The 20,646-nt window shown below is 42.7% G+C and overlaps 1 protein-coding gene and 1 pseudogene across 7 annotated transcripts in view; one reads left to right on the top strand and one right to left on the bottom strand.

Annotated features, from left to right (window-relative positions):
* The window catches only part of ELMO1 (engulfment and cell motility 1), a 573,930-nt gene that overhangs the window by 392,274 nt on the left and 161,010 nt on the right, over window positions 1-20,646 (bottom strand). For all 7 annotated transcript variants that reach the window (XR_012512236.1, XM_003930745.4, XM_010341311.3 and 4 more), the window contains exon 5: window positions 3,892-3,942. Coding sequence is in view for 6 of the 7 variants with exons in the window: in XM_003930745.4 (XP_003930794.1) it covers window positions 3,892-3,942 (51 nt within the window). In the remaining variant the exon portion in view is untranslated. The remainder of the gene's footprint in view (window positions 1-3,891; window positions 3,943-20,646) is intronic.
* Window positions 4,370-4,612, top strand: LOC120360901 (cytochrome c oxidase subunit 7C, mitochondrial pseudogene; annotated as a pseudogene).

Below are 20,646 nucleotides of genomic sequence, written 5' to 3'. Positions count from 1 at the left end.
CTTTTCCACCTACGTAACAAGCATCCTTCTATATAGGATGTTCTGCAACCTGCTTTTGTGCTTAATGAAATACTTTAGAGATACCTCCTCTGCAGCACATACCACATTCTTACTAACAACTACGCAGTATTCAACAACTTGGACATTACCTACAGCACTGACCTAGTCCCACTGATAAACATATAACAGGTTCCCAGCTTTTGATCCCTAAAAACAATGATGCATATAGCTGTCTGTGTGTGTGTGTGTGTGTGTGTGTGTGTGTGTGTGTGTGTGTGTGTGTTTGTCCTGCAGTGCTTTTGTGAGTCTCTTTATTATATAAATTCCCAGGAGCAGTACCGTTAAGACAAAGGTATATATGTTTTGAACTTAGGTGAATACCACTAAACTGCCCTCCAAAGAGGGCACACCAATAGATTCTACTTCAAATTTTCAAAATCCTGATTCCACAGCATCTTTTCTTCACACTTTGATTATCTAAGACTGTAGGTTTTCATCTCTAAAAGAGAGATTGAAGTTCTTCTCAGATAGGTAGGTAGAGAGACAGACAGACAGATAGACAGAGAGATGATTGATTGATTGAATGATAGATAGATAAATAGATAGATAGATAGATAGATAGATAGATAGATAGATATTATCTGGGGTATTTTTCCCCTGGTCATAGCTTTTGGCAGCCTGTCTTTTGGGATGGTTTCTTTATCGACTCATAAAGAATCTTGCAAATGAATTAACTGGCCCTCTATTACGCAGTTGTCTTATTTTTTCTAATGTTGTTTTTAACTTTGTTTCTGGAATTCTTTCCAAACACAAAGTTTTTGTGGGGTTGTATTTATTTTTTGGTAGTCAAATTTATTTATCTGTTTATTTATGGCTTCTGCATTTTGTGTTCCACTTAGAAGTTTCTCTCCACTCCAAGACTACAAATATAGTCATCGTAAGCACTTTTTAAGGCAAAAAATTCAGAAAAGTAGCAACAACGGTCTGGCTAGCCAGGCTTCTTCTGATATGAACAATAGCCAAAGCTGATTGTAAAATATGCTGCATGCAACAGAAGACCTCAGACTCGATGTCCACAGCTATTGTGATCATGGCAGGTAGAAGGAGACATTACTCAGCTATGCACTCAGAAACTCCCCAAACCCTGACTGCTCCGAAGTTCACACACATTTGCACACATTCTCTGGGTGTGTTCTTGGCTATATTTTTATGCTAATGGAGAGATGGATAAAGATACCACACCAGAAAGATACACTTGTTTAACACAGCCACCAGAGAGACTGTCTAAAGATGTACCAAGCAGTGGAGAAATGGCAGCCATGTACAAGTTAAACAGTGTAGGCTGTTTAGATCGTCTAGTATTAATGACCTATTTCTCTAGGAACAATTCAGAAAGGACTGTTCTGTGATAAAGGGAGACAGAAAACAAATTCATCCATCAACAAAAAATCCGCCTTTGACAGAGTGGAGGTAAAACTAAGCACAGCTATACATTACATAAAAACAGGAGGGAGGGAGGGAGGGAGGGGGGGGGGGGGAGAGAGAGAGAGACAGAGAGAGAGAGAGAGAGAGAGAGAGAGAGAGAGAGAGAGAGAGAGTGTTTGTACCCATATGGCTGTTGGGAAGTCCTTATCTGGCTTCACGGAGAGTTTAGCTGAGGCAGATGAAGGAACTTCAAAAGCTAGTATAACACCATCTGCTGGCTTTTTCTTACAATACTCTTGATAGGTGTGTTTTTAAAACATTTTTATTATGTATAGAATAATGAAAGAGCATGTGCAAGCTATGTTTTTCAGCTAAATGCAAAATTATTAAATAATAACCTAATAGCAACAAGTAAAGTTCACAGATCCCAAATTTCTTGCTTATAGAGTAATTTTCCTATTCTAGAACCTGTGGCTACATCCAAACCACAAGATGATTACTTAAAATGCAGATTCCTGGGGCCTATTCCCAAATATTGTAATCCAGCCTCTCTATTAAGGCCCCAGACATCAGTATTTTCAAAGTTCCACAGCTGATCCAGGTTTGGTAACCACTGCTTTTTGGCAAATGTAAGCCAGTCTCTTGTAGGTGGGCTCCCATCTTTTAATAGTGCCTCTTACACTGGCTTTCACATCTTTCCATTCACTGAGCTGGGAATGTGAGGATCGTTATCTGAGGAACCCAAATTCCATTCACCCTGATGACAAGTCATGCAAAGTTTCTTTTGAGATGCTGAAAAACTTCATCCTGTCTAACACCTAGCCTTCTTTCAAGGAGTGACTTAGATTGCCGAAATTTTGTTCATGAATCCACAGCAATAAAAAATGAAACTCTTTCTTTGGCTTAGAGAAGCCTTCAATTAGAAAGCTGTCTTTTAGAATCTAAAATGAAATAAAAGGCAATGTATACTTTTTCTGCCCAGTAAGCAGATGATGACTTTTAGCAGGATAAAGATAAACTACAAAAAACAAAGAAAACAATGGTCTAAAGGTCAGATTCACATTCATTAATGCTGATTTGAGTAAGAAAACCAGTGCAAAGTCAGACAAAAATGCCTCAGCTCATCATGCAGCCACTGAAAAATGAGTAAAGATTATAATTTTCATTAAGTAGCAAAGCAGGCATCAAAGACAGTTCAGCCAACTGTAGCAACTCACTCCATTGAGCTCATCACTGGTTTTGGTTCAAGATGTTATTGGGCAAAATGTTTAGGAGTTTCTAAGCTGCTCTAATGTAATTTTCAACAATAAGAATTTATGGTAGTTACAGTACCCACAGCTTAATTTTAGCCAGATGCTTTTCCCAATTTTTAAATTTATTTTTAGCCTACCACATGGCTTCAGTGGAAACTGAAAATGATACTTAGACACAGTTTTCATCATATATGCGAGTGAAAATAGTAACACTTGCTATATTTTAGGCAGATTATTTTTTAGGAAAGCAATGAAATGCACTGTGAAATAATATCATTAAATATGCTAATGTTGCTACCTAAAGTATCTACAAGCAAGTAGGAAAGATCAAGAAAAAAGACATCATCAGCTACAACAGTCTAAATAGACTATTTATATTAAACATAGTCTAAATATACTATTTATATTAAACATAAATAGTCTAAATATACTATTTATGTTTAGCGGTTTTCAATCAGAAGACTCTAAAGTTCTCTATGTAGAATCAGCTGTTAGTGGAACAGTGAAGTGGTCAATATTTGTAAATTAGTTTTATGAATTGTCACAATAACTGACTAAGCTACAAAATACTTAAACTCTCTCTCTCTTTCACACACACACACACACACCCCGTCTTTAAAGGGAAGTGACAGACTTTGGTTTTGATTGCTTTGTTGTCTGAATTTGCTCAGATGGCATTAGGTGGGTGTGTGAGCAGATGGGTAAAACCAACTGGTACAGGTGAGGGATCCCGTCTGTAACACAGAATTTGTTAAGACGACTTCCAGACTCAAACCTTAAAGAAGAGGTGTCCGACGTTTTGGTTTCCCTAGGCCACAGGAAGAAGAAGAATGTCTTGGGCCACACATAAAATACACTAACACTAACGAAAGCTGATGAACTAAATAAAATAACAAAAATGCTCATTATGCTTTAGGAAAGTTTACAGATTTGTGAATTCAAAGCTATCCTGGCCTGCAGGTTAGACAAGCTTGCCTGAAAGGTTTCATGATGCAACTTACTAGCTCTTCTCTTGGAATAAGGTCTTCTTCCTCTGCAGTGGGAAATCTATAGAGGGGCATTCCTGCTAATCCAGAATCTGCATGTGAGGACATTCTGGAAGCCTTTGGTTTTGCACTAAAGTCATCCTCAAAAATCAATATCCCATAATCACATATAGCAGAAATGCAGAGCAAAGAGTTTACTGGGAAGTTCGAAGCTGAGATCAACTTACTGGAGACGTGGTTAATCGAAGGATAGTGCCATTTTTTATCTCATTGCGGTTCTGGAAAAGAAATAAAACGCCTTTGTAAATCTTCAAGTAGAAGCTTGGTAAGGAAGAGAACAAAGGCAAATTTAATCTAACAGATATAATAAGCATTCAGTTTATTCTCACTTGAATAATTTTTAATTATTTCTACACAGGCTGTTAAGTTTCTATCAAGTCACTGACAATATTCAGCACAAAGGAAGTGAATATAAACCCAAGGTAAAGGAATATGGGTCCCAAGTATAGCAAACAAAAAAAGGAATTTTAAAAGGTTATTAAGAGCACATGACCTGACAATTCCACTCCTGCACGTTTACTCAACAGAACTGAAAATATACATCAATACAAACATTTGTGCAATACTGTTCATATAAACATTATCTATAATAGTCGAAAAGAAGAAACAACACACATGGGTGAATAAAAGGTCTTGGTGGGTGCTGCCATTTCTTCCATCCTTGGTCTCTGTGCCTTTTGCAGAGCTTCCAGCAGCGCCATGTTGGGCCAGAGCATCCAGAGGTTCACAACCTCTCCAGTCCTGGGTGCACTGTGAGGAAGGCCCTGGGAAGAATTTGCCATTTTCAGTGGAAAACAAGTGTTGGTTACTAGCCATGATGTGTTTGTTCTTTGGATCAGATTTGATAAGCCCTTCTTTATAGTAAGACACCAACTGCTTAAAAAATAAGGATGTTTCAGTTCATCCATTTAACAGATATGAAAGGCATTCTAAGAGGTGCAGTCTCTGGAAAATGGATCAAACTTGAACTCATATGACATACTAGATATGTGTGCAAATAAACTATGACATGAAAAAAAGAAACAACACACATGTTCGTTACTTGACAAATGGATACGCAAAATGTGGTCTATCCACAGAAAATTAGTAATTCATAAAGAGAAATAAAGAGTTGGGTGCAGTGGCTCATGCCTGTGATTCCATCACTTTGGGAGGCTGAGGCAGGCAGATCACCTGAGGTCAGGAGTTCAAGTCCAGCCTGGCCAACATGGCAAAACCCCATCTCTACTAACACAGAAAAAAAATAATTAGCCAAGTATGGTGGCAGGCACCTGTAGTACCAGCTACTCAGGTGACTGAGGTAGAAGAATCACTTGAACCCAGGAGTCAGAGGTTACAGTGAACTGAGATCACACCACTGTACTCTAGCCTGGGCAACAAGAGTGAAATTCCATCTTAAAAGGAATGAAGTACCAATACATGCCACAACATGGATGAACCTTGAAAACATTACACTAAGTGAAAGATGCCACACACAAAGGCTACACGTTACATAATTTCATTTGTATGAAATGTCCAGGATAGGCAAATCAATAGAATCAGGCATTAGGATAAGTGGTTGCCTAAGGCTGGGTGAGGGAGGGAATGGGAATGACTCCGTGGGTCCAGTGTTTTCTTTTGGGGTGATGCAAATGTTTTGGAACTAGATAGGTAATGGCTGTACAACATTGTGAACACACGAAATACTCCCAAATTGGACAACTTTAAACGGTGAATCATTGGACATATGTCTCAATAAAGCTGTTTCTTTTAAAGGGTTACTAAGGAGTTTGGCTTCTTCACATTTGCTGGTTCCTTTTGCATGTTGCCTTGAAGTTAAGAACAAATGGCATAAATAAGCAGCTCTCCCATCAGTCTGCCTCTATTTGGCAAGTCTATTTGAGGTGAGTGTTAGGAAGCTATCACTTAGCATCTGATGTGGTTTGGCTTTGTGTCTCCACCAAGATCTCATCTTCACTTGTCATCCCCAGGTGTTGAGGAAGGGACCCGGGGAACCCAACTGGATCTCAAGGGCAGCTTCTCCCATGCTGTTCTCCTGTGAATGAGTGAGTTCTCAGGAGACGTGGTTTTTATAAGTGGCTCTTTCCCCTTTGCTTTCACACAGTCTCTCGCCTGCAGCTATGTAAGACGTGACTGCTTACTTGTCTATCATGACTGTAAGTTTCCTGAGGCCTTCCTAGCCATGTGGAACTGTGAGTCAATTCAACCTCTTTTCTTTATAAATTACCCAGTCTTGGGTAGTTCTTTATAGCAGTGTGAGAACAGACTAATATAGCACCTTTGGCATTGAAGATGGAATTTCATTGGTGGTTTTATTTTCTTCCACCAGTGTATGCACCATACCCAATTTCCAGGAGGAAACCTTCCAGGATTCACCGTGGTTGCATGCCCTACCTTGTATGCTGAGGTCGGGGGTTAATAAATGTGCCTTCAGGATCATAGTTTACAACAAGCCACAAGCTGGAGTTTGCTCAGGACTCAGCAGACACACTGAGGAGGCTGGAAATGTCTTGATGAGATGCCAAAGACACATAAGATTGCTTCCTCAGACAATTCTGATGACTTTTTAGACAATTAATTTTCTAAAAGAACCACCCAAAAAGGGGCAGCCTTCAGGCCGGTACTCCGTCCCAAAGAAAACCAGATCTGAACATTTCACACCAAGTACAATCAAGCCTGAAAACCCAACAGCACCAGATCCAAGCCCTATGTGTGCAATTCAGCCCAGTGCAGAGCATCCCCCGATGCACTAGGCCATCTCTGGAGAGAGCCAGTCCTCATTACCGGAAGCGTGCAAGCACGGTCCTGAATGCCTCTTGGCAGGCAGGCTGAGATAAAAGATGGGGAAATGAATTCAAGCTGTTTTTAAAATCTCTTTTCAACTCTAAAATTCTATGACTCTGTGAGAAATGAAAGGGAAGATGGAAAACACTGACAATAGAGTTCTAAGGAAGCCAAATACATAACCTACCCCTTCTTTGCTCAAGTTCTAAACAACTGGAGAAAATAAGATGGTGAACTAAAAATCCTTCATATGAGTGATTGATTACGGAGAACAAGGCTCAGAGTGAGTCAGCAGATGTACTAACTGAACCCTTGCATCAAGCATACCTGTTCATGTAAGACTTAAGGGAGGTCTCTTCCCAAGAGGAAAGAGGTCTAGTTTATTCTTCCAAATTTTCCGAATAGGAAGGGAAGAAAGCCCTAAGGGTATAAAGGAACCAGGAGGGTTTAGAAATAATCTTTCTAATAATCATGGAGATTTGGAGTTGTGATGAGGCATTCCTAACACAAACAATAAACTAACATTTATTGAAAGAAACTGGGCGGAGAATTTTTGTTTCTCATACTTAGGTAACCAACATCATAACTCTATGCCCATGTTAAAGGTGAGAAAGCAAAGCTGCTGAGAGGATAAGTTATTTGCCCAACATTATGGAGGAGGATGAGAGGATTCACACCCAGGTAATCTGACAACAAAGGCTGTGCTCTGTCTGCCTGACAAAGGTAAGACCCAGACCTTGCATTTACCTTTAGAGGGGAGAGTTCATCAGTAACTCAACATACATGAGAGCAAAGAATCAAGACAGGTGCTAAGGAATGCTCCCCACAGTCCCAGGGCTTCCTCCCCGCACCCAAGAGGACATACTGGGTGCTGGGTGGGAGGAGGACTGCAGGAAATTCCACAGTTGATCTCTAGGCTCCCTCAGACACTCCTTCAAGGTTCACTCATTCCTTCTTGGAACTCAAGCAAGATTGCTTTCAAGAAAGGGTTTTGAGGACTGTCTGTTTGAAAGCAAAGCATTATTAAATCCTCTGATAAGGCTGGGCTCAATGCCTCCTCTGCTTCCCACCAGCTGAGTGGTCTCAGTACAAACGACTTAATTCCTCTGACCTAAGTTCTCTTCCCCAAAGTGGGAAGAACAATGCACTGTTAGAGGTGAATGAGAACAAGGGGAAACAGACACCAGCGATACTCGAACTGGCTCAAGAATGGGAGCAATTCCTGATGTCCCAGAGACAGCAGCACTTCTGCCTGTGCCTTCTCAGTCAACAGTTAGGTTTATCTTCTCTGCCTTCCTTCCCCCGTGTTTTTAAATCAGTGTCTTGTACATTAGAAGAAAAGGAGATACGTAGAAGAACTACTAAAATATGCATTAAACATTTTAAGGTACTGACAGAAAGATAGACCAAACTCAGAAACAAAGGCAATGGTAGATTCCTGTTTCTGAGACTGTATCCTATGCAGAAAGTCAAGTGGATTACAGCTTTTTCACCATGTGCTGATGAAAACTTAGGCTCTGTAAGAAAGGCCTAACTTGGGATGCAAACTTTGTTAACAAAGAAAGAGGCTTGTCATGGTTCTGATTTTATAAATCCCATGCAAGAGGCATAGTGCGTAGTTTAGAAGTGACAGGACCACCCAGATGGGACACACATTTCACTTTTGAGCTGGAAAACCTGGTGCAAGTGGCATAGCTGTCATCATGTCCTCAGCTTTCTCATGTCCCTGGCTTCGTCACTGTGCACAGATATGCCTGCCATATCTGTGGAAAATGAGAATATTCCCTATTTTCTAAGGTTGTTCTGAGGACTAAGTGACATAATATATTTAAAGTGCTTAGAACAGTGCCTGGTACATTGCAAATGCTAAAGAAATGGCGGGGGGGGGGGCGGGAGGAGAGATCACTGTTTATTATTAAGCACAAAAATAACATCCAAAAAGCACATTGCCATACCCTTATTTGTTTTTAGCTATACCCTATATGTAAACAATAAATAAAACTAATAGCACAATCTATGTTACCCCAAGGACAGAAACATCTACCCATCAGGGTAACAAACATTAGCAAATTCATACCTCTTCTGTAAGTTGACCAGCATGGCTAAGGAGGAATTCTGTCTCACAAGCATGCTTTGTACTAAAGGCTGGGAATCTCTCATTCGCTTTTCTTATACTGTTCAGTCCTCAGTCGGTTTCAGAGGGAGCAGCCCTCTGAGCATCAATAAGTGCTGTGTATATGCTTTTATTTATTCATCTTTTTTGTTCATGGGCTGTCTTCCTTGCCCCCAGGATGTCACCTCCACGAGAGCAGATAGTTTATTATGTCTATATCACTCCCATCCAGAAGAGTGGACACCTAAGGCCTGGCACATGCTGGCACTCAAAAACTATCTGTTGAATAAATGGCTGATACTGTATGCTAGCTACAGATGAGGCACCAAGGCAGGTACAAAGTTAAATAGGACTAATTCCTGTCTGCTGGGAATTGGTCAAAGTGAGAGAAACTGACATGTAATAACTGTATCTGTACCACAGCAGAGTCCTGGGAGTGACCAGCCCTGCATCAGCACACAGGTGTGATGTGGGGAGAGGGGAGGAAGAACAGGGTATGCAGCAAAGGCTTTTAGAGGAGGTGACATTCAAGACGGCCCTCTGGGCATAGGCAGGATTTTCTAGGAGAGAGGAGGAAACATCACATCTCAAAGTTCTGAGGCATGAAAGGACAAGACATCCTCATGGAATAGAGAAAGGTCCTGTGTGGTCACTTAGAGCCAGAGATGCACAAAGAATAGGAAAATGGGACACTTGAAAGGTAAACTGATCTTCCACCATTTAAGAAGAGGGAGGAGCAGGAGTAAGGGGTGGCACTACGGCTGATTTGCTGCTAGTTTATGTGTCATCTCTCTCTGGAGGAGCCAGCTGGGCAGTATGGCAGGCATATCTGTGCACAGTAAGAAGGGGAATTTCAAGGCTCAGGCTTTGGGAATAAGAGTCGTGTGTCCTGCTTCCTGAGAAAGGAATCCAGAGCCTCTGGGCTGAGAACAGAAACCTCACACCCACACTCAGCTGGTCACTGAGAATGCAAACCTACCAGTGTCAGCAATAACAGCACTTTGTATGCTTCCTCTGTCTTCACTGGCATAACTTTATTCTTCCAGAAGTCTCCTTGCCTAGGCAGATGGTATGACTGCTCATTACAAGAACTTTCTGAAATACCCAGAAACTCAAATGAAAAACATCAACTGTTTGTACCCTAAGATTCTTTAAATCCCCTTCCTTAAAACCTGTAGCTTCTGTCAATCCAAACTGTTGTATCATGACCCATACACGCTTCGAAAGGCCCACCTAAACCAAACTGCCAATTTTCAATAAATTCGGACTTTACTTTCTTTGACAGTCTTTTTTCTTTTTCCATTTTTCTTTCGTTTTGTTTTTTGGTTTTTGTTTTTTTGAGGGGATAGGGTGGGGAAAGTGCCGGATGGCCTTTTTTTGAGGTGTCAGCTTGACTAGACTATAGTTCCCAGTTACCCGAACACTAATTTAGATGGTGCTGTAAGGTATTTTGTAGATGTGATGAAAGTCTATAATCGCTTGGCTCTAAGTAAGAGAGATTATCCTAGATAATCTCAGTGGGCCTGCTTCAATAAACTGAAAGGAATTAAAAACAGTATTGTTTAGTAGGGCATAGTGGCTTATGCCTGTGGTTCCAGCTACTTGGAAGGCTGAAGTGGGATGATTGCTTGAGCCCAGAAGGTCAAGGCTGTGGTGAGCTATGATCCTAATATCGCACTCCAGCCTAGGCAACAGAGTGAGACCCTGTCTCTTTAAAAGAAAACAAAAAAATAACAGTAAAACAGAGTTGAGGGTTCCTTGAAGGAACAAATTCTACCCGTCGACAGCAGACAGCAGATTCAGCCTGTATCTCAGAGTTCCAGCCTGCCCTGTAGATTTCGGGTTTTCCTAACCAGCCCCCATCATCACATGAGGCAATTGCCTGCACAGCTCCTATACATCTCCTGTTGGTGCTGCATCTCTAGTGGAGCCCTGACGAATTCACCTCTGCCTGAGACACTGACAAAATGTTGCATGCTGATGTTCTCCGTCCACAAGGTGAGCACAAGGTCATCTCTGTCATATCAGGAAGTGGTATGGGTGACACTTGGGAGCCACCTTTTGACAGGATCAATCCAAGCAGCATTCAGCTGAGGGAGGGTCACTTTTCTCAGGCTAGAGAAGGAACTACAGCAAATGACATATAAAAGTGTGTGAGGGCTACTACCTCACTGAGGCACTGCAACTGAATGGGAAGACTTGGCTCTAAGGTGTTAAAGTGGCAAATGGGAAGGGGATCATCATGGCGTAGAGGAGGCAGGACTAACTGCAACTCCAGACAGAGCAGCTTGTGAAGCTCACATTGTGAATTTTAGCTCCAGATCGACTGCAAGAACAAACCAGTAATCCCAAGAGGACCCACAGACCCTCTGAAGGAGGCAGACTGCTCCTGTCGGACCTGGGAGACACCCCAAATACTGTGAGTGCCCCCCTGTGGGAGTAGGAAAGGGAGATTCTCCTCCCAAAAACACACCCCCACTGGAGAAGCCAAAGGTTTGTTTGCAGGAGAAGTCTCCACCCCTACCTGGAGCTGAGCCAATTTAGAGAGCCGAGAGAAATACAGGGTAGAGGAAGCAACAGAAAGGCCCTGGAAGCTCGCAGCATCCCCTAGCAGGCCATTACCACCTGGTACCACAGGGATCCAAGGGGAAGGTGGCCAGAGAAGTAGGGGGTATAACTCCACAGGGAGAAGGAAATCACTAGCCAAACTCTCTCTGTATGGTGGGAGTGAGACTGGCCCTTCAGTTTGTGTGGGAGCTGGGTGAAGCCTGTGACTACCGGCTTTCCCCCACTTTCCTGACAACCTGCATGACTCAGCAGAGGCAGACAGAATCCTAGAGGTATCATACTACCTGATTCCAAACTATACTACAAGGCCATAGTCACCAAAAAAGCACGGTAGTGGTTTGAAAACAGGCACATAGACCAATAGAACAGAAAAGAGAACACAGAAACAAACCCACATACTTAACAGCCAACTGATTTTCAACAAAGCAAACAAAAAGATAAAGTGAGGAAAGGACGCCCTTTTCAACAAATGGTGCTGGGACAACTGGCCAGCCACATGCAGGAGACTTAAACTGGATCCTCATCGCTCACCTTACACAAAAATCAACTCAAGATGGATTAAGGACTTCAACCTAAGTCCTGAAATTATAAAAATTCTTGAAGATAACATTGGAAAAACCCTTCTAGACATTGGCTTAGGCGAGGATTTCATGACCAAGAACCCAAAAGCAAATGCGATAAAAGCAAAGATAAATAGCTGAGAGCTACTTAAAGAGCTTTTGCACAGCAAAAAGAACAGTCAGCAGAGTAAACAGACAACCCACAGTGTGGGGGGAAATCTTCACAATCTGTACATCTGACAAAGAACTGATATCCAGAATCTACAACAAACTGAAATCAGTAAGAAAAAAACAAACAGTATCATCAAAAAGTGGGCTAAGGATACGAATAGACAATTCTCAAAAGAAGATATACAAATGGCCAACAAACATGAAAAAATGCTCAACATCACTAATGATCAGGGAAATGCAAATTAAAACCACAATGCAATACCACCTTACTCCTGTAAGAATGACCGTAATCAAAAAATCATGTTGGCATGGATGCCATGAACAGGGAACACTTCTACACTGCTGTTGGGAATGTAAACGAGTACAGCCACTATAGAAAACAATGTGGAGATTGCTGAAAGAGCTGAAGAACTGCCATTTGATCCACCAATCCCACTACTGGGTATCTACCCAGAGGAAAAAAGAAGTCATTATTCAAAAAAGACACTTGGACGTGCACGTTTATAAAGGCACAATTCACAATGGCAAAACTGTGGAACCAACCCAAATCCCCATCAATCAACAAGTGGGTAAAGAAACTGTGGTGTGTATATATATATATGATGGAATACTAAACAGGCATAAAAAATGAGTTAACAGCATTTTCAGTGACCTAGATGAGACTGTAGACTATTATTCTTGGTGAAGTAACTTAGGAATGGAAAGCCAAACATCACATGTTCTCACTGATATGTGGGAGCTAAGCTATGAGGATGCAAAGGCATAAGAATGGTACGATGGACTTTGGAGACTTGGAGGGAAGAGCCAGAGAGGGGTGAGGGGTAAAAGGCTACAAATATGGTGCAATGTATACTACTTGGGTAAGGGGTTCACCAAAATCTCGCAAATTACCGCTAAAGAACTTACTCATGTAACAAAATACCACCTGTACCCCAATAACTTATGGGAAATAAAGTATGTGAGGGAGAAAAAAACAATATCCCCCCCCCCCAAATAGGGAAAGGGATTCCATGAAAGCAAAGAACCTATCCATCAACTTACAGTGCCAAGAAACGGCCACATGCCCTCTCTGGGAAATGAGTCTTTAATCTTCCATTTCTCCTATGATCTTCAGACCATCTGCTTTAGAACCACCACGGGTGAGTATCAGAATGCAGATTTCTGGGGATACCCCTCCACAGCCCATGAATCTGGGTCCTGGTTAGCTGCACTTTCACTATAAACCCAAGTAATTCTGATGCAAAACGAACTTCAGAATCATCATAGTCTAAACTTTTGTAAGACTACACATCACATGTAAAATTTATATTATAAATATAAATTCAGTAAGGTAATAAATAAAGTTTGAAGAAAACAAAACTCAGGCCAGCTTCTCAAAAAAATGATGAGAAAAGCAGCAGAAAGAACATTTCTGCAGGGAAATGTCCTGACTGCACACGATGTACGAGGAGAATGACAAGTGGCCGAGTGAAAGCCAGCCAAAGACTGCTGTCATATTTACCCATACCCAGCAGTTGCAGACTGTACTAGCCCCTGCCATTCACAGGCATCTCGATAGGATGCCTCTGTGTTTCTTTCAGAGCTAGCTCATTGACTCAGCCTCTGTGCGGATTGGGTAATAAGACAGCACAGAAAAATGTCATTGTTGTCATGTTTCCCTGTGAAATCTGTTTTTCTCAGTATGCCAACTTTCTACTTAGTCAGATAAATTAAGAATTATGCCTGCTCAAAAATTCCAATTCTATTCTCCTTCCTGTTTTTTAGCAAGGACCGGAGGTCCACAGGGAGGAAGGCTCCCTATCCTGTGCGTTCAGGCCCCATGGAAAGCAGGCAGCTCCAACATCTTCCCTGGCTCTGTCTCTCCTCACTCCCTCTCCATCCTTGTCTGTGTCTGTCTCTCTCCCCAGATGTGAGGAGGTCTTTCCTTAGGATACGTTACTATAAAATAATGCTGTTCTTCAGGACTGTTTTTGCATGCAAGCCTGATCGTTTTTGTCCGCTGTGTGTCCATTTTTCTGAGGTTCACATCTTCAGGCTAATGAAACAACTGAGGGCAACACATGATATGCTGGTTGCTAAGCTACCGAGCAATGTCTCCAGACAGGACTATAGATCTGACCGTTAAGGAGGCATGTTAGAAATACCCTAAAATAAAATTCAGACACCACCCAAAAACCAGAGGAAAAAAGTCAAAGAGGTGGGGATGAGGAAGAAGGACAAGGAAGAAAAGGTAGTCAGCGGCTATAAACACCCATTTACTGATGCTCTAGCCTTCCATGGGCTGCTCACCATCAGAAACAGCATCCCCGCCACCCTATTAGAGTGGTGGCACTTCGTTCCCACCCATTAATTTGAAGAATTTGTGGTCTGACTTCCTTTTGACTCTTTTTTCATGCTCCTAAGTGAGGCTTCCATTCTTAGTTGCTATCTTTTTCTCGAATCATTTCACTTTCCACAGAACCCAGGTATCCTGTATCCAATTCCCAAAGCCAAAAAAAGAAAGAACAAGACAAATAGTAAGAGATACCTATTAACTACCTATTTGTGGTCTGTAAACACAGAACATGGAGGTGAAGGGCCTGTTCTGCAATAAATGGTTTGCGCTCTCTGTATCTGCAGTAAGATCTGGGTCAGAAGGAGCAGACAGAGGCGGGTAGACAGCTCCCAGAAGCCCAGAGAATCTGCCAGGACATGGTAAGCCTGAGGGAAAGGACAGAAGGAGACTGCCTGTCCCCTTCAGTATTTTAATCAAGGACTTGTGGGAGATAGAAAGAACAACATGCTTTTCTGGAGACGACGAACTTGCCTTAAAGGAACATGCACTACCAGACGTCCGCAATTGCTACAAAAAAAGCAGCCCACTGTTCAAAGACAGGAAGTTGCGTGCTTCCTTAGCCAATTTCACGTGGTAGGGGGCAGCACATACATACCTAATTTTGCATGGTGTCCAGGCTGAGGACCAAAAGCTCAGGGTAGAACCCAGTTCATGTCCACATCTCCAGTACTGTAGGATAAGAATTACTGACTCTAATCTGTTAAACAGTAATGGAATGTAATTATGTAGATGTAAATCTTGGACTTGGCCTTGCAGCTAGGTGTAGGCAGTCCCCTTGAGCACAGCAGCTGAGGGGGACCATCTTGGCATTTCAGATAGTGGGGCAGCCCCAGCAAGGGCACAGCGTGAGCACTAGGGTAGTGGATACATATTAATAAAACCTCTCGGGGGACAGGCGCTGTGCTGGGAGGACAATGAGGAGTTCGGGTGATAAAGCAACAGTGCGCTGGTATCTGGGAGAAGCAGAGGTCTGGGAGGAGGGAAGCCATGGTTGGGCCTGGCCAGCTCACTTCCCACGTGACCTTGGGCAGGTCAATTTGCTTCAGTCCCTCATCAACAGAATGGAGGCCAGGGGCCCCGAGCCACAGGTCAGTTCTCTCCTCTTCTCTTTCATCAGCACTGCCATAAGCAAAGAGGAAACATTTCAAGTTTTTGAGCAAGATTACTGATAGGATGAAGAAGAGGTTTTAGGGAAATGAGTTTGTTGAAGCAGTGAAGGAGATGGGAGGGGAATGTGTTCAGGAGACTGAGCGAGGTGAGGGAGGACTTCAGCAACACACTGCTGCCTCCCACCACAGCAGAGCTTGGCCCTCATTACATCAGACTGCAGGCTCCAAGCCTGGCACCGCTGGCTCTGAGCACCTCCCAGCCTCAGAGTTAACAACCCAGCAGACAAAGCCACGATTAGAAAGGTTAAGGAGTAATAAGTTCTATAACAAGGCTATGCCTTTGCTCCCATACACAGCATATAGGAGAGTCAATAGGAAGGATGATTTTGTAATGTATGACTAAGGCCTTTAAAATGTTCAGATTCTATGAATTTATCCTAGAAACACATCAGAGATGCAGACAACATTTTATGAAAGATGTTTACCGCAACACTGTTTACAGAAGGAAAAAGAAGCTAAAAGCAAACCCAAATATTCCAGTTATCCCTTTATTGTCTCTCAACTCAAATCCATTCTTGGCCCTGATTTCTGACAGGTTACCAGCTGCAGCAATGTGACGCTTCACCAATAGAGGGCACTGGAGTGATTCTGCCTGGGGAAAGGACATTCCCTTTGGGATCCACCATTACTATTCCATGGGGAAGGCCTCAGGCCTCCCACCCCTGGGCTCTGCTCTCCCTACTAGGGACTGCTTCAAAGCAGCTCTGCCTACTCAAGCTTTTGGCAACAGAGACACATCTATAGTGCTGCACAGCCAGCTGGCCAGATGCTTTCCTCTGACAAGTTTCTGTACCACCCATGGGTGGTGATGTCCCTGTGGTGCCCATGTCCTCTTTGAAGAACACGGGGGGACGAGCAGTGCCTGCTCTTGGTCTTTAGCTCCTCAATGGCCCAACTCTTCCTCAAACTGGAGGCCATAGATTGTTTTCTGCAACTGCTTCTTCTGGACCCATAAGAGTTCTCTTCTACTCACAATTAACCAGCTTCTATTAGTTGTCAATTATTTACATTGGAGTAGACCCTGCTTAAATAACAGTATGGTTTCTGTATCCTGATTAGATGCTGGCTGATATACAAAGTCTTGCAAATGTCCCCTAACATAAAGGAAAATTTAAGTACATTATGGTAAAGCAGGCCAATGATACACCATGCAGCCATCAAAGTGCTGCTATGCAATAAGGTTCAGTAATATGGGACCCAGGGACACTGTATTGTGAAGTGACAAAAGCAGGATGCAAAATAGCATTGGAATATAAGTCCAAACATATAGAATGTACTGTGTGTTTATGCACTGAGAAAGTGACCAGTAGGATAATCTCACATACACTGCCATCACTTGCAACATGGAAAAGATGGGGAAAAAAAAACAGGGAAAATGCTTAATGTTGTGGGTATTTGTCCAACCCAGCCAGTGAGGAGTGCCTGTGTTTCCAGGGCAGGAGCAGTCTCCCTGGTTTTGGACGGAAGAGACCTGTACAAGTTGAGTGAGCTACGTTGAACAGCCTCATATTTTCCATCCACTTGAGATAAGAGACCTGATTTCCAGCCCCTTCCACTGCCAGCAGTTTTAACTTACCCCTCAATCAAATGACATGTGCAAATGTTTAAACCTAGGTTGTAACGAACAAGTTAGAGCTTGTGGTCTCAGAAAGCCACAAAGTCCTACAGAGACAAGAACTGCACTTACAAGAAAAAAACTCATGCTGAAAAAAAAAAAAAAAAATTAAATTAAAGGGCCATTCCAGTGGCATGAGTGCTACAGCTGGGAAAATAGCGACTCCATGGCCTGTTCTAGGCAAAACAATGCAAACAGTGCTCTGTGGAGACAGAATGAGATATAAACCTTTACGGCTCACAGCCAAGGCACAAGGTGGCTGGAAACACCAGAGATGGATGAGTGGCCAAGCTTGAGGCAGCAGGGTGTCACGTGGCATCCTGAATATAACCTGCTGTGGCATGAGCCACCCAGACACTAGTGTCAGATGGGCCTGACTTCACCAGTTATAGCTCCACCAATAACAGCTTTGTCACCTGGGCATTTGGCACAGCCTCTGACACACAGTAGGTGCTCAGTGAATACCGGGTAAATAACAAGAAAGACAACATCTTGGGGCCTCCCTTTCCGCAGTGGTACGTGAAGACAGTCAGACCCACACCACACAGTGTTACTACGGGAATTACATTGGACAGTGCTAGTAACCTTCTGCTTGGCAGAGCATGGTGGCTCATGCCTGTAATCCCAGCATTTTGTCAGGCCAAGGCAGGCAGAACACCTGAAGTTGAGAGTTCCAGACCAGCCTGGCCAACATGGTGAAACCCTCTCTCTACTAAAAATACAAAAATTAGCTGGGCATGGTGGTGCACACCTGTAATCCAAGCTACTCAGGAGGCTGAAGCAGTGAGGCAGAGGTTGAACCCAGGAGGCAGAGGTTGCAGTGTGCTGAGATTGCCATTGCACTCCAGCCTGGGCAACAGAATGAGACTCTGCCTCAAAAGAAAAAAAGAAGCCTCTGCTTGGCTCCCTCAGCAAATAAGTAGGACCCAATATATTATTCATGAAAAGGAGGCAGCTTCAGTACCAGACTCCAAAAGAAATGGAAAATCTGCCAAAGAAGGAGGGACAGAATCTCAGGCAGAGAAAATAAATACAACCCCACCCATTTGAATCTCCAGCCTAAGATAATGAAATAGAGGGATTCTTTTACTTTCTGGGTTTTTTTCCTAGTCATGGATTTCTTGGAGAAGTCTGGTGAAGCCTATGGATCTTCTTTTCAGAATAATGTTTTTAAATGCATAAAACAAAACAAATTAACTTGCAAAGAAACCAGTTATCCAGATATTTTTAAAACTGTATCATATTAATATATAGGCTACTTTATCAATGCAGGTGTCAGCAACCATTTTCCAGCCAGACAGTAGGCATTTTAAGCATTGCAGGCTAGAACATCTCTGTTGCAACTTCGATATGTAAATAAATGGGTATGGCTGTGTTCCAATAAGTTTTATGTACAAAAACAGGTGGTAGCTTGGACGTGGTCCACAGGCTATAGTTGCTAACACCTGTGTTAAAGCATAAAATAACAAGATTTATTGTTAAGATCTAATAACTACCATAATTTCTAATTAGGCATAAAATCATAAATGATATTTTGAGATAACTGTGATAACAGTAATAAATGGGCATATCTTTAATTTCTATTGGTAATAAAGGCACAGATACTGCTTATCCTATCATGGCTTGTTGATGACATTTGTGATTCAAGCAATGAAAAGTTTACATTTTTATACGTTTGTAACTTTCCTCCTATACAAGTTCATGAACCCCAAGCTAAAATAGCAGCGTTTCATTGTACTTAGAAGGAGATTCAAATTCCCACTATAGTTTAGAAGACACTGTGATGCAGCCCTCGCCAACATCTACGATTTGTCTGAGGCATGAGAATGTCTGAGGTGCCTCCTCTCACTCACTGCTCACTATCCTGTTCCCTTTTGTTCTCTAACACACCAAGCTCTTTCAGGCTTCAGGGCTTTAGTGCTGCTGCTCCTTTTCCCACAATGCTAGGGTCTGGCTCCCTGTTATCCTCCAGTCTTGGCTCAAACGTAACCTCTTTTGTTTGTTTGGTTTTTGGTTTTTTGAGACAGAGTCTCGCTCTGTCACCCAGGCTGGAATGCAGTGGCGTGATCTCAGCTTGCTGCAACCTCCGTCTTCCAGGTTCAAGCAATTCTCCTGCCTTGGCCTCCTGAGTAGCTGCGATTATAGGCATGCACAACCACACCCGGCTAATTTTTGTATTTTTAGTAGAGACAGGGTTTAACCATGTTGGCCCATGTTGGCCAGGCTGGTCTCAAACTCCTAGAGCCCTCAGGTGATCTGTCAGCCTCGGCCTCCCAAAGTGTGTCACCTCTTTTTTAAAACAGAGTTTCACTTTTGTTGCCCAGGCTGGAGCGCAATGGTGCAATCTTGGCTCACTGCAACCTTCATCTCCCGGGTTCAAGCGATTCTCCTACCTCAGCCTCCCCAGTAGCTGGGATTAGAGGCATGTGCCACCACGCCCGGCTAATTTTGTATTATTAGTAGAGGCAGGGTTTCTCCTTGTTGATCAGGCTGGTCTCAAACTCCCAACCTCAGGTGATCTGCCTGCCTTGGACTCCCAAAGTGCTGGGATTACAGGCATGAGCCACCGTGCCTGGCCAAGCGTCACCTTTTTAAAGAAACCTTCCCTGATGCCAGCCTTAAAGCAATCTTGGCCAAGGCCTACAGATGGACAACCAGGGCCTTGCAGACAGAGCATATTGGCCCAAGACGGCATAACCACAATGTGAAGATGGAGAACTCAGACACTAACCTTGATTAGTATAAGTCTTGGTAGCAGAATGACTGCCTTAGTGTATAAGTTTGTTTCTCGAGACTCATATGGTTGAAGGATGAAGGGCCTCAAGCCCTCAATTCTGGAAACCATGTCCACCCACCTGTAGTCTTATGTTTTTGAAATCTCATTGTTTATAAACTTGAACCTGGCAAGTCATATTTCTGGGTCATTCTTGAACCTATATTCTATGGCCAAGCTAGCAGACTAAACCAAAGCAGCAACCCCCACCAAACTCTGTCCCCATGTCTTTTTGGGGGGCTCTCCTACCCCATTTTCCTCATAGCACCTATCTCAATCTAAAATTAATTGCCTCCTTTGTTTTCTAAACTTTTCCTGTCAGTCTCTACACCCAAAAGAACAGACGCCTAAGAAGAATGGGCATCGCCATGTTTTGTTCGTCACCAGTACCTAGAATGGTGCCTGGTATATCAAACGTGTTCAATAAATGCTTTTCAAATCACTGGAATGAATACTATAATTATCACAGTCTGGAACAATAGTGAAAATACCTATAAACTAAAGCTCACTGGTAACAATCCCTTCTCTCCTCTCACAAGACAAATACATTTCAAACCGTATTTCCTTTCCTTCCCTATTCTATATCCTTCAGTCAACCAGTAGATATTTATTTCATACCTACTATGAACACACTTATTATTAAGCATTTTTTAAAAGAGAGAATTGAAATATATTTGCTTAGGTTCCACTACCAAACCACGCAGCTGCAACATGTCCCACCCAGAAATGAACCATCTGCCATCAGCTGTTCCCTGAAGCCACAGCACCAGCCAGCCTCAACACTGAAGCAAAGTCACAAACAGCCCCAGGCATCTATAACTACTGTGCTCTGAG

Source organism: Saimiri boliviensis, chromosome 10 (genome assembly GCF_048565385.1).
Source record: "Saimiri boliviensis isolate mSaiBol1 chromosome 10, mSaiBol1.pri, whole genome shotgun sequence".
Taxonomy (NCBI): domain Eukaryota; kingdom Metazoa; phylum Chordata; class Mammalia; order Primates; family Cebidae; genus Saimiri; species Saimiri boliviensis.
Note: the sequence above shows the minus strand (reverse complement) of the source record. Positions and strands in the feature narration are given on the sequence as shown.